General features: G+C 31.6%; 1 protein-coding gene across 1 annotated transcript; it reads left to right on the forward strand.

The window, feature by feature from the left end:
• The first annotated feature begins 4,364 nt into the window (after positions 1-4,364).
• Positions 4,365-5,561, forward strand: LOC149563822 (uncharacterized). Its single transcript, XM_089826945.1, has 2 exons — positions 4,365-4,551; positions 4,647-5,561. Exons 1-2 carry the CDS (start codon positions 4,378-4,380, stop codon positions 5,244-5,246), a joined length of 774 nt encoding a protein of 257 aa, XP_089683071.1. The 5' UTR covers positions 4,365-4,377; the 3' UTR covers positions 5,247-5,561.
• The last annotated feature ends 9,708 nt before the right edge of the window (positions 5,562-15,269 follow it).

Below are 15,269 nucleotides of genomic sequence, written 5' to 3' on the forward strand. Positions count from 1 at the left end.
TTGAAGAAGCTTCCCATCAAGTAGGTGTGTGGAAATGGATAACTTAGTTAAAGGACATCCCTGTATATTTTGTGCAGATTATATAACATGATTAAATCCCCCTCTAAAAATAATACTAGAGGGCTAATTTTGAATGGAGATATGAAGAAAGATTTTTTTGGCACATAATGATTAGTAACCATAGATAGGTGTATCCTTTGGCAAGAAAGAAGAGTGAAGTCAAAAGTATATGATATACATGGTGAAATTTCAATAAGGTGTAAAGAGGATTTATAGAAAATTAGATTGGTTTTATGATAATAATAATGTATTTCAATTCAGTAATGATTATAAAGGATAAAGTGTTAAGGATGTTCCCTACATGATCTTAGATCATTTTCATATTTATATAGTCATATACTTTTGTAAATCCCTTGTTGAGCCCAAAAGGGGAAGGGAGGATACAATGAATACTAAATTGTTTCTTTAAAAAGATTCTTGCAAGTAGTGAACATTTTGAGATTTTTCAACAAAGGAGACCCTACTCTTCATGATGTTAGAGATAGATGGGTTAATAATGTCAACCATTGGAGGAGACTATTTTAAATAGTTGGCAAGATGTAAGCCAAGGACTTGAGGAAAGAGGAGGAAAAACTATATGGTGTTCGATTTAAGGTTATATTATGTTCAATCAAACCCTACAAATTTGATTACCAAGGAGGTCCTCTTTTGTACTCAATATGCACTAAGAAGGGTTTGAATGTCAGGATCATAGGCCTCAAAAGTAGAGCCAGAAAGAACTATCTTAAACATGGGGAGAATGGATCAAAATAATATTTAAAAATAAGTGGCAAGAATCCAAGGATCATACTAAGTAAACAATGTATGGAGATATTGACAACATAAAGCAAGATGACATTTTGAAATCCTTCAAAAACTTCGATTCTAGAATCTTTACTTCAGAGGGTAGTGATCAAGACAAGAAATTGGTGAGATAAAAAATTCAAAGTATTACTCTAAGTAAAATTTACAAGGGAAGCTCAGAGTCATCAAGTAAAGAGATCACTATAAAGGAAATCAATAATGCTATCCTTGAGCTTAGTAATGAAACACCCCTAGGCTAGAGTTAATGTGAGTTAAAATTAATAATAAGAATTTGGCATGGATGGAGGAAGACTTGTCTATAGTGTACAAGGAAGCTCTAATTAAAGGAACTCTTGTAAATAATAAGATAGTAGTCTCATCAAATTAATTTTTAAAGAAGGGGACAAGGCTCTTATTAAAAATTAGAGACCAATAACTCTCCTTAATGTAACCTATGAGATACTTGCTAAATTATAAGATAAGAGATAGGAAAGAATCCCAACCAAAGTTGTGAGTCCAACAAAAAATGGATTTGTGAAAGGGAGATACATCTTTGAGAATCTTCGTACTTCCTTGGAGGCTTTGAAATGGGAAAAATTTTCTAATTAGTTAATATCTATATTTTTGGTAGTTTTTTAAAAAACCTATGACCACATTGAGTGGAGTTTCATAACTATTCTGTTGTGGGTTTTGGTATTCCCAACTTAATATTGCCACATTGTTAAAGTCCTGATGAAATATGCACAAATATGTGTGCAGGTTAATGGATACATATTAGAGAATTTTAATCTCTCTATATTTATTAGAATGGGTTTTCCACTTTACCTTATCTCTCTTTATTTTAGATGATGATGATGATGTGGCATATCTTCTAGAGATAATCTCTTGTCCCCTAGCGTTTAAGCTATCACTCCACCCAACATGGAGGATGTAATTACTGATAATTCCTTGATGACACTACCATTTTGGTCTATCGAAATGAGGATAATTTTTTTAGCTTTCATGACCAAGCTAGTTTTCTTTGTTAAAGCCTCTAGGAGAAAATTCCTCTCCCCTAATTAATTGTGTTGTGTTGGGATAGATAACCACCTCCCTAGTTTGCTTAAAGAAATACCCTTTAGCTTGCATGTGTTGTGCGGGGGTGTTTGGCATGTCAACAAGTGAAATTTCTTGAGATGGAATTTTTAGTATTCCCTAACATTAAAGGAATGCAACAGCGAGTTAGAGAAAAGAATAATAAGAAATCGATAAAATGGAATAAGCATACTTGTTGATGGCTAAGAATACACATGTTTGCCAAAAATCTTGTCCTTACATGATATAATATTCATAAACTTGGTTGTTTAATAATTATTAGTTTCATCATATTTAGAATCTTGTTAGGGACTTCCTTTGGTTGGATTGTAAGGGGAATAGGAAGAAACATGTGCTTCAATGGACATAGTGTAGAATGAACAAACAAAAGGGAATTCTTAGGCTAAAGGATTAGGACTTGGGGAATTTTCCTTTGTTCCAAATGGATATTCAGAACCTTAAAAGGTGACAATTGTTGGAAGGTTTTGATTAGGCATTATATAGCTAGTTATGTCCCTAAAAAAGACATACTTAGGAAGGTGTACCTATCAATGATATCATAATAAGCCAATTCAGTGTTAATCCATCTAATGCAATTGACTTTAAGTCTATCCAAAAGGCTTTAAAATGTGTAAGGAGCTTGATTCCTCAAAATCATGGGTTGACAACAATTCCAAATTGTGTGGTGAGAGGTTGATTTGGTGAGTCTCCAACATAAAGCTACGCCTCTAGCACTACTTCAAGGATGCTTGACAAATTAAATTAGGTTGATAAAGGCCTTAAGAAACTCACTAATATCACTGTTGATGGGAAACTATTGTCTTGGTATGAGATTTGTAATAAATTTGGTGTCCCTAATACCATTAGAGGACATAAATTGTGCTTAAGGAGGCCTATGATGCCTTGAACCTCACTAAACCTCGTGAACACATTGATGATAGGTTTTTCTCTTTTTCTTGGCTAGATGGATCCCCTTGCCTAAAGTCAAGGCCAAAATCTTTAATTCCCATCATGTAGATAATAGTGACATTCTCACTCATCTCGCTTGTTGCTAAAACCCCTTCCTCGATCCCTTTGCTTCGCAGGCCACTCTTTGCAACATATAGTAAAGAAATGTTAAACCTAAAAGTAATCTTTTAATTTATAGTCCCATGCTTTAGAATCTTCCCATTCTTAAACCTAATGTAGACTTGAACCTCTTTTTTGCATGCATATTTCATAAGACCATCCCTCACATCCTCTCTCAATAGTCTTTTGCTAAGGAAGTCAAGTTTATGTACATAATACTATTGTTAATAAGAACATCAGTGCTTGGGATATCAGTCTTGGGTATGTCATAGAATTCAAGAAAGATATTTATATGTTTTGGTTTATTATTTCTAGTGATATATTTTGGTTGCTTAGGAATAATGATGTTTTTAGTGGTTATAATAGAATGTTTATCAGGTCTCACAGAAGTCTTAGAACCCATAATATTGTATGGTAGGTTAATGTAACAATGAAACTCTCTATGATCAAGTTTTAAAAATTGTTATATGATGGCATTATTTGTATATTTATGGAGGAAATTTCACATGGCTTTACCTAGACAAGAAGAACAAAAGAGAGAACCCCATTTGAGGTTTGGTCTCAAAAAAAAATTGGTCTAGTTGGAACAAAAAAGATAGAGATAGCCTAGAATACAAATGGATATACCTTATGCAGTGGTTGCATAGACAATGGGAAGCGTCTACACAACCGACAAAATGACTATGTTTAACATTTTTTAATTCTATTATTTAATTTAAAATTAAAATGCTATTGTTTTACAATTTTTAAATGATTAATTAATTCACGTATACAATCATTCTATTAGCTGTATAGCCATTTCGTAGAGAATGATCCCAATTATGGCTCGACCACTTGTTAAGGTAGTTGAAGGCCTTAATATTTGGGGAAATGTGCAAATTTGGAATGAGGGACTCCTCAGATGAATGGACAACTGGTATGAGAGTTAAGTAGACAATGCATAGATGGATGCCATTATACAAAGATACCACAATAACCTTAGTATGATTATTTGCTACAATTTATTTACATGCACATGTATTTATTTGTATATTCATAATAGTAATTGGGTACAACAATACATCTCTTTATTAATGATAAATATATTCAAAAAAAAAAGAAACAAATAAAGATTAACCCTCAGATTTGAATAGTATTAACTAGGGCCAAAAAAGTACGTTCATCCAGCACACGCATTTCCTCTGGAAAAAAAACAATCAGGAAAACAAAATCAGAACGAAACACTAAAACTGGAAAACAAAAACAAAACCAAACACTAAAACTGAAAGTGCATTGCATGATTACAGTCAAGGTCCGCCGCCCATCAATAAAGACTCCTTTTCAATATTTTATTACGCTTCCTTTTGCCCATATATACCATGGCAGAGGCAAAACTCTGTCCCCGCCTAAGCCATGGAAGACACAAAATATCCCAATGCAAAAGAAGTGTTTGGCACCGTCGCCAAACACTACACCCAGTTCAGACCCCGCTATCCCTCTCAACTCTTCTCCTTCCTCTCTTCTCTCACTCCGCAACACGACCTTGTCTGGGATGTCGGCACAGGAAATGGCCAAGCCGCCATTGAGGTAACTTAGCTTTCAATCATTTCTTATTTATCAAACGTGTTCAATCTAGATCTATAACAGTCTGTTCTGTTGCATGTGTGTGAATGGATAAGCAGTTATCCAAGTACTATGCGAGAGTGGTGGGCACAGACACCAGTGAGAAGCAAATTCAACACGCAGAGCAGCGGCCCAACATAACATACGCCGTGACGGAGCCGTCATTGACGGACGAACAGCTGCAATCAATCGTCGGCCCCGAATCTTCCGTGGATCTGGTAACCGTCGCCACGGCCCTCCACTGGTTCGATTTGGATAAGTTTTATCCGCAGGTGAAGCGCGTGCTGAAGAAACCCGGCGGCGTGATAGCGGTGTGGGGGTATTGGCATGTGAGCGTGGATGAGGCTGTGGATGCTGTTTACGAACGGTTTTTCCGAAGAATATATCCGTTTTATCATCCGGATGCAAAAGCGGTGCTGGAGGAGTACCAGAATCTGCCGTTTCCGTTCGAGAAAGTGGAGGTGAAGAAAATGGTGATCGAAGAGCAGAGGAGTTTTGAGGAGTATTTGGGGTATTTCAGAACGTGGTCTGGCTTGGCGGGCAGGGAAGAAATACTGGAGGAGGAATTCAGAGCAGATTTTGAGGCGGCGTGGGGGGCGGAGCTCCATGTGAGCAAGGCTGCAAAGTTTCAGCTTTTCGTCAAGGCAGGGAAGGTTTGAAACAGAGGAAAAGATTCTGTCAGTAGACGGTGAATGATTGATGGGAATCCTGAGAGCTTTGCTTGTGTCGCTTATTTTAATGGGTGTTTTTACGTGTCTTATTGCATGTTGATCCATTTTCGAACTATTTGCGTTTAAATCTGAGCGTGTTAGTCACATGGACCCAAATAAATACGAGGCTTACTGTCACCTGATTTATGTATGACATAGTAGTACGATTTCTTTTAAAATAAAATAAAATAACATATTGTAATTTTTGTTGTACGACTAAGTAAATTATATGGTATATGCATGGAAATGAAATTATTTGGTTAATCCCATAGCACCCGCTTCCTATAGAAGGTTGTTATCAACGGAGTGGAAATTATTATTCTTAGTTTATTTAATCGGCACATGTAAATGAATGATATACATGAGTATGGTTTTTTATTTTTTTTTAAAACGATATTTTAATTGAACGAATTTAGGATGGGAGGTGGGTAATTTAATGGGGGTTGGGTAATTAAAATTCTTTATCACTTAGCCTTCAATTTAGGCACTGGCTATCCAGCCACAAATTTCGTCGTGGCAGGATTTCCAATGCCTTCTATTTCCCATGCCATCCATGCATTGTATTTTGTACTAGTCAAAGGTGTCTTGTTAGTCCCTATCTATTTATAGGCATGGAACTAATGTTTTCACTTATGGTCATAATTAATTGTAAAGTTTATAAATCATTTTATTTTTAAATTAACTTTTAAACTGTAATTTCTAATTTATGATTGGTCAATTGTAATTTTTCCAGGGGTAAAATTTATTTTTTCATAGAAAAATTTGATTTTTTTTTTTCCTGTGATGCTCTTCCAAATTTGTAATAAAAAATAAATAAATAATGTAAACATTATCTTCTACAACCTTGAAAGACTTCTGTAATATTCTGTTACCATACATAGATCACCGGTAACAGAAGTTTGGGATCAGTGAACTGCCAAAAGTGCCCCCCTGCCTGCCGTGCTAATCTCCAGTAATACTACTAACAAATGTCAAGAAAGGATCAACATTTAAGATTTGACAAGGGTTAAGAGCAGATGAAATTGGAAAAAAACCTTCTGAGATCAAGAACTTCTTAGAATTAAGCATCAAAGTCACAGTAGCAGAGCTCTATGAGCAAAGTAACAAGGTAAAAACCAATGCAAACGCTAAGTATAACACATTCCTCTACATCCGAATGAAGTTTTCCATTCTGTGAATTAAAATCGTGCTCTAAAGTCCCCAGTCGTCCACCCAGTTTCTGGAATAATCCACCAGTTGCAGTAACTTGTTAGATCACAAGATTTTCGAGCTAATATTAAAGTTACTGTCGATTTTTCTAAGCTACTGGAATCATCTAAGCTATTGCGAATTTTTTTGAAGCTCTCCATCGACACTAGTGTTGAGGTACTTCTCAAATGTTAATGATGACATTTTGTTAAGTAGTGCACATTTTTCTGTGCCCAGAAATTTCTAGAAATCAAATTTCTAGATCTTTTAAGCAAATGAAGTTGTAAATATTTATCTAGGAGTTTTATTATGTTAGATTTTTAAATTTAATTTACTAAAGAATAGTTGACTCTTAGGACACACTACCAATGCTACCCATATAAAGGTGTGTGTGTGTGGAGAATTAAGTTAAAAGAAATATATTGTTATTTTTTAGTCTTGTAACTTCTAGTTCCACAAGAATGAAGAGTTGATTACAAAAAAATTGGAGAACTCTTAAATGAAGTTGAAGACTACTAAATCTAGTCTATTTTTAAATTGGTATTGTAGATCAATAATAAAATGTATTACAACTTTTAAATTTATAATATTAAATATAATTTCTGAATATTATATATTTCAATGATATTAACTAAATATGTAAATAATTTGATATTGATGTTTTTGTATTATAGTTGTTCATGATATTAACATTACTTTAGATTATAAACCATAATATTTTCAAACCTATTTCTCACTAACTTGTGAAAAATATCTCGTGCTTATATATTTAAATATTATACAATATGTCATAAAATAACGAAATAATCTCATCTAATCATTTATTTATCAATTTAATATTATTTAGTAATTGTAGAAATAATATTTAATAATTGAATATGTAATTAGTGTGATATAATAGAATATCCTAGATAAAATTAAAATTGATATAGTTGTTGGATATAAAAGGGAAGCTAATATTTACTTATTTTATAGTTTAAATTTGTACATGCAAAAATCATTTCCTTTATAGATATGTTTTGTTGTACTCCACCAAACATAGAAACTTCTCCATGGATCTTGTCAATGTTGTTGATTAACTTGACAATACACTTGATCTCTTCCAAAAGGACCAACCATATAAGATCCTCCATGCATTTATAGTGCTATTTGTAGGAATTATTCCACAAACTTAGATAACATATTGTATCAATGCTCAAAAAAACTAACAAACATTACAATCCATGAGTCAAAATAATAAAAATTAATTTTTTAACCAACAATAATATTACAAATCTACCTTCAGTTCTTAACAAAAAGACAGTGACTCAAGCTCTCACAGAGCTCTTATTATTTTACATTTTTAAAGACTTCTTTAAAAAGAAGTTTTTATTTCAAACTTTACTTTTTTGATGCCTAGTTATTTTATACTTCATTTTTTTTTTATTATATATTAAAATATATTTAATAAAAGTTTATACTAAATTTGATTTATATATTTAATAATTTAATTTTTTTTAAAGAGCATAACTTGTGAGCCTCTTTTACAGCTCAATTAATGCATTAATTTATTTTAAATCTACAATATTCAATCTAACAAAATCTAAATTTACTAAATCTTTCTAATATATAATATAAATCTGCATATAATTATTTTTAAATTATATAAATTAAACAAATAAATGTCATCAAAAGTTTATTTAAGAAATAAAAATTATTCTTCAATTCAAATTTAATTTTTTAGCAAATATAAATCTATAATCATTATTATAGATTTAATTAACAAATAAAATTTAAATTTAAATAATAGATAATGATAATATTAAATAATAGATAAGTTAAAAGTTAAAATAGTAAACAAGTGCCACATAGTGGCTTAGTACTTGCCTTTAGTTTTTACATAAGTCTAATTTTAATTTAATAAATTTATTATAGTATAAAAATTATTTTAATTAATCAAAATGTTAAACAATTATATTTTATATTAAGTTTTTTTTCTATTAGAAATAAGAGTTTCAGGAAATACAAAGCAACCAAAGTACCACCACAAAAATCAACAAGGAGGCCAAGCCTCACTAAGGAAGAACAAACTCAGTTGTACAACATAAGAAAAAGAGGAGAAGAACTATCTAACTAAGAACATCATAGTAATTGACCACCCAAGTAGTCCAACCTAAGGGACCCTCCATCCAAACTATGCTTTTACGTTCTTGAATTAGCATTAGGCTGAATAAATCTTCTTTTCTAGCATTCACTTTCTTACTGATTTCTCTGTTCAACCTAATGCAAGCTTGATCAAAAGCTTGTAGATCATCCATGGTTCTATGCCATTGGTATCCATGCTTCAACTCATAGTAGAAAAAAGTAGCATGCTCATCATGAAGGAACCTTCTCATCTTGTCTCACTCGATCATCATAGTAGCCTGCACCTGCAAAGAAATTTTAAAACAAGTGAGTTTTCAAAAAAAATTAGTAAGATCCCTTGGCTTACCTTGGTACCTTTCCTCATTCCTGCACTTCCAAATCTGTCAAAGAATGTTAGATGACAATATATTCCAAAATAAATTGGTATCTTTAGGAAGACCATTAATATGACCAGTGATAATATCAAGAATATTAACATCAATAGGATAAACAATGCCAAACATTCTCCATATTTCTTTAGCAAAAGTACAATCTAAAAGAATATGTCTACCAATTTTAGGGACTCTGGATAAATTACAAAAATTAGAATTACATAAATCTCTCTTAATAGGCAGCTTGTCCAACATGACTAGCCATTTGAAGCATCTAATTTTAGGCTCAACATAACTCTTCCACAAGATATCAAAATATTTTTTCCAAACATCAGCATCATAAGAAGAGTACCAAACAACATTGAGATGATCAATAATATCAGTATTACAATCAAGGATTCTGTATATATTCTTGGCCTTAAGAAGATTCGTGACAACTCCACTAGGCCATTTACAATTAAGGTGCCTTTGAGAATCAACATGGCATATAGTGGGAAGACCATTAACAACTTGTACAATCATGTTATAAGTTCTTTTATGTGAATCAGGGATATCATATTTATTTTTAAGCTCATCCCAAGGAGTGATTTGATTCTGCTCAAAGAGATCTATGAATTGTTTAACACCTTTCTTGGCCCACAATCTAGCAAAACACCCTTGGGTAAGGGCCAAAGGTTTATCATTTAGGTGAAGATTCCACCAAATGGATCTTTCACCATGGAGTTGATCCTTACAATGAAAATCCATTTTAGTGATGAATTTCCTAACATGGTCCCAAGCCTTCCAAATAGATTTGAAAATCATAGAACCTTGGACCATGACAGGAAAGTTACCAATAATGAGTCGCAAAAGGGGAGATTAGTCCAAGATTTGGCTTTCTTAGGCACACCCCTCTCAATGTTGTTTCTAACCAACACTTTCCAAGGACAGTCACCCTCCATGGATTGAAAAATCCATTTGGCAGACATGACAATACCCTAAATTCTTAAGTCCTTCAGCCCAAGTCGCCCAAGGGCCTTGTCAGTGTGGCACCAAGCCCACTTAACAAAATGAATTTTTTTATTACCCTTGCCATCAGACCAAAGAAATTGTCTAATGAACTTCTGAATTTCAACAATCTAATAATTGTTAAAAAACCAAGTAGAGGAATAGTAAATGGTGTAGGAGGACAACATCTTTTGGAAAACTTAAATTCTGCCTGCTAGAGATAACACCCTATTATGCCATTTTTTAAGCTTCTTATCAATATTCTCTTTAACCCATGACCACATGTCCTTGAGGGCGGGTTCCACCGAGAAAGGGATACCAAGATATCTAGTGATCTTATTGGGGCCTCCCCATTGAAAATTGTATTGAGAAAACCAATCTGGGGGCTGCACATCCCACCCCAAACAAACTGATTTGGCTTGAGATATTTTAGCCCTAGATATAGAACAAAAAAAAATTGAGTTTATAATGCAAAGCCTTAAAATTACTTTCTGAAAGCTCAAAGAACAATGCGGTATCATCCGCAAACTGACAATTGATGAGCTCTTCATCATTAGGCAAATAGATACCTCTGACATTAGGAGATAAAGAATTATCTCTAAGAATATAGAAAAGAGCCTCCGAAGCAATCACAAAAAGAGATGGTGCCAGAGGGCACCCTTGTCTAATGGATCTCCCTAGAGAAAAAGGAGCAGAGAGAACACCGTTAACTTCAACCTGAGCAGAAGCATCACTAAGAAGCACCTGCATAGTATTACAAAAGGAGGGAGGGAAACCGAAGGCCTCTAACATCATAAGGATAAACCTCCATTCAACCTTGTCATAAGCCTTCTCAAAATCCAAAAGAAGCATGACTAAATTTTGGTGTGAACATTTAGACCACTCCATGGCTTCCCAACTAGTTATGAGATTCTCGAGAATATATCTACCCTTGATGAAGCTAGTTTGGGTAGAGTTAACAAATTTAGGAAGAATATTGACTAACCTAAGAGCCATAATTTTAGCCAAAATCTTAGATGACACATTAAGAAGGGTAATCGGCCTCCAATTCCTAATGAGGGTCTTATCTCCATCCTTAGGGAGGAGCTTAATGATAAATATAATTATTCACATATGTTCTATTTTATATATATATATATATATATATATATATATATATATATAAAATAAATTATAATATGAAAATAATAATATCTTTTATAATAATAATATATAATAATATTTTTTGAACTGTCATATAATATAAGTAATATCATTTTTTTAGTATTTTTAATGAATGATGCAAATTATATTATAAAAAAATAGAATATAAAAATATAAAAAATATAAAATAATGTACTTACATTTAAAAAAATACTAAACATTAATGAATCACATTCAACTTAATAAAAAGTATAATCCATATTAATGAATCACATTTAGCTTATGGGTATGTGCAGGATCATGGTGTGCCAAAAAGTGGTGATCTGAAAAATATGTAGTTCTGAAATGCCTCAAAGAATTTCAAAATATATTCCAACTTTTTTCCCACCCATCTCGATACTAAATGAAAACAATTAATACCTTTATAATTCCTACTATATCTTTCGATACCAACCTTATATGGTCATCTTTAAAACATCCCGAAAATGTATTTTTGGCATGTTTTTATGTGTTTTTTACTTCAAGTATGTAGCTGATGACTTTTTTTAAACCAAAATTTGATGTAATGAAAAGGGTTTCTTAAGAATGTTCTTAGCTTTTCATAAATGTAAGGTTTGTCAAATTATGAGTTTAGTAAGTAATTATTACTTATTTTCTAATGGATTTAGCTACAAAGTGTTGATTGACATACTGGTTGCAAAATAGCTATAACTTTCAAACCGTATAAGATTTGTGAAATCCAAAAGATGCGTCACATTCTATGCTTCGACTAGTATAAGAAAAAGAAAAGAAAAACTTAATTTTGATTTTTTTTGAACTAGTTAAGGTGGTCAGACACGGGAGTTTTTTAATTCTGAAAATAGTATAGTAGAAAATTCATAATTAATTATTTATTTGGAATAAAAATTCCCAAAAATATGTGTCACATCTAGGCATGAGTCTAATTTTTATATCTAAAATTATATTTAAAAATATTATCATTTGATTATGATTAAGGTGGTCAGAAATACACCTACTTTTTATTTTCACCCTAAAATTTTTGTAGTACTGCATAAAAATCCAAACTTTTGACCAATCAAATATTTTTTTCTCTAGATAAGGCCTTGTATTTTAGAAACTAGATTCAATTTCCTACAAATTATTTTCTTACAATTTTTTGATATAAAGTCCAGAACCACTCTAAAATTATGTGTCAAGTTGACATAACCCTGATTTGTTGGTTTTTCACTGCCACTTAAGGCCATAGTTTGGTACACCATGATCCTGCACATACCCTTAATAAAAATACAATCTATCAAATCCGACCAATATAAGAGCTAAATGAATTCACCCAATTGAATCGTACAAAAATATTTTCTAAAAATTGTAAAGTTAAAATTCTTACATGTATGCTTTGCAACATAAATTTAAAAATGATTAATATAAACTAAAGGCAAGTACTAAGTGGCACTTGTTTACTATTAAAATTATTATAATGTATAAATTTAAGTTTTTGTTAATTAATATAAACTTTTATTAAACAAATTATTCTAAAAATTGAAATCAAATTCTTAATTTCTCCTATCATTAAATTTTTATAAAAAATAAATGTAAAATTTTTGTTTTCTTTTTCACTTTCACTAATTAAATAAATTGATTCTCCTAATTCTTCATAATTGAAATAATTAACTTTCATTCACTAATTAAATATATAATTTTTTTGCAATTCTTCATAATTGAGATAATTAATTTGTAAATTTTATTAGTTTATTTTTTTTTATAAAATTCAACATTGTACATACATTTATGATAAACAAATAGAAAGTATAGTAATTTTAATATTTCCAAACCTTAATAGCAAATGAATGAGAAAAAGGTAAGTCAAAAAATGACAAGGAAAAGGTTTGAAATAAAAAATTGTTTTAAAGAACTCTTTTAATCATGTAAAATACCGACAATGAAAAATGATAGTCTTTGCCTTTTCATACACTTACGATGACAGTCATCAGTACAAGATACGAGATAAGATGCATAAAGGGCATGGGTCATGGAAGTCATGGGACATCCAACCACATGAAATTCATGGATGCATAGTCGCCGACTTCAATTTGTTGTTCTATATAACTCATAGATTAATAGGCTCCTTAGGGTTTCTTATACCATTTTAGATTCTAGATTTGAATAGGATTGACATAATAAAAAAATTGAGTTAGAATTTTTTCCAAGCTTTATGTCAATGAGACAAATTAGTAGAATACAATGGTAAAGTAGAAGATTCCAAACTTCATCAGCTTATGAAGCATATATTATTAGTACATATAAATAAGATCAAGCCAACCAAAATCATAAGGGAGGTCACATAGTTGTTAAGTAACTCTATGAAATCATTTATCTTGTTTTAAAGGTCATAGATCTTTAAAGAAATTAAATTCTTTAAGTGAAATACATTTCCACAATCCATTTAAATATTATGCATATATCTTCTTTCTTTATTGTGTATATATTTTTATCATCAGCATTTCAAATCACACTCCATGATCCAACTTTATCTTATATATCTGAAACACATCTTGATGATGGATGACAAAGCGTGAACTAAAATGTTGATGATAAAAATATACACACAATCAAAACCAAAAGTTCTATGCCTAATAACTATTTTTTTTTAATATCATTTTTTACAACTCTAGAAAAAGGAATATTAAACATAAATAGTTGCTAGCACTTAAGAGAAAATCTAGAATAATTTGCAAGATGTAGTGGTAGTAATCCAATAAACTAATATTTTATACTCAATTGATAATAACTTTCCTATAAAGGAGACGAAGATGCTTAAAAGATGAGGATACCTGGTAAACTAAAGGCCTTTTCATTATCAATCCATTTCAAATCAACCCATGATATTTTAGGAAAAATTTATGTCTTTACCATAGTCAACCTAGAAGCAAGGCCAAAGAAATCTAGGCATTAAAGATCTTGATTAATATTATACTCTTCGTCCAACATGCTAAGATAATAATCATAAATGAAATGATAGTTCATTTTGACTAAATGAGAAGAATTGGGAAGAATGACACCTTCGACCTATAATAGTATTATCTGACACACAAACTTTTTCATTACATTCTTAATGATTCCAAACACTTAATTACCAAAGTAGATCGCTCAAGCATATGTTATCTATAGTGGGTACTACTAGGACAATGCTGAAATATATCATGTGCTTTAGTGAGTTTGACAACAAATATGTGAATTATAAGAAAACCAAGGGATAAATCATCACCAACCAACTAGTGGAGACTTATTAGTCCCTACCATAAGGAAGGAGACTATTGTTTTAATGTCTTTTTTTAGTATTACTTGGTTTTTAGAAAATGTGTAATTTGGAAAAATATTTTCTTGAAGCTATGGTTCTACTAAAATTTGGGATTTTACTGATGCCATTAATTAAAAATGTTCTTTTCCTATTGGCTAAGGCTATTTTCCCTGGTACTTTTTTCCCCTTTTAATGATAATTTTGCAAAAAAAAAGTAAAGAGTTGTAACTGTCATTTTTTATCATAGTAGTGCAGAATGAATGTAGCATGACATGGGGACAATTTGATGTGCCTACTCCTAGTTTTCTTTTCAGTTATTATTGCCAAACTCTTTTAGCCTAGTTTATGTTTATGGTTGATGATCAGTAACATTATGTTTCCAAACTATTGGATATTATCTCATACTCAGTTGATTTTATGATGGATTACTTGGTACTATTTATTTCATATATGCATGATTATTCTTTGATGGTGATTGTATACAATGATTCTAGTTATTTCACAATGATAGTTAGATAGATTATTTATATGTGTTTTCTATGGATACTTACCCCATACTTCCATGTGTATGGTGTATATGTATGTTTTCTTTATGTCTAACATATCTAATGTGGTTGAGGAAGGGAGTTGTAGTCACCTACTAGTCAAGATCTACATGATGCACCACTTCCTGCCATTGCCTATTTAGTTTAGAATATATGTGTTTGTACATGTGTGGTTTTTATGTAGATTATAGGTACCGGGTATCGACTTCCTTGAATTGCCAGGATGAGCGTACCCTATCACAATATTTCAATGGTGAGAGAGTGGAGATAACTCTTGAATCTGAATCATATCCTTAAACCTTTTGGCCTAAAATGTAGG

Source organism: Cupressus sempervirens, chromosome 4 (genome assembly GCF_028749045.1).
Source record: "Cupressus sempervirens isolate cs-2001-9-10 chromosome 4, ASM2874904v1, whole genome shotgun sequence".
Lineage (NCBI taxonomy): Eukaryota > Viridiplantae > Streptophyta > Pinopsida > Cupressales > Cupressaceae > Cupressus > Cupressus sempervirens.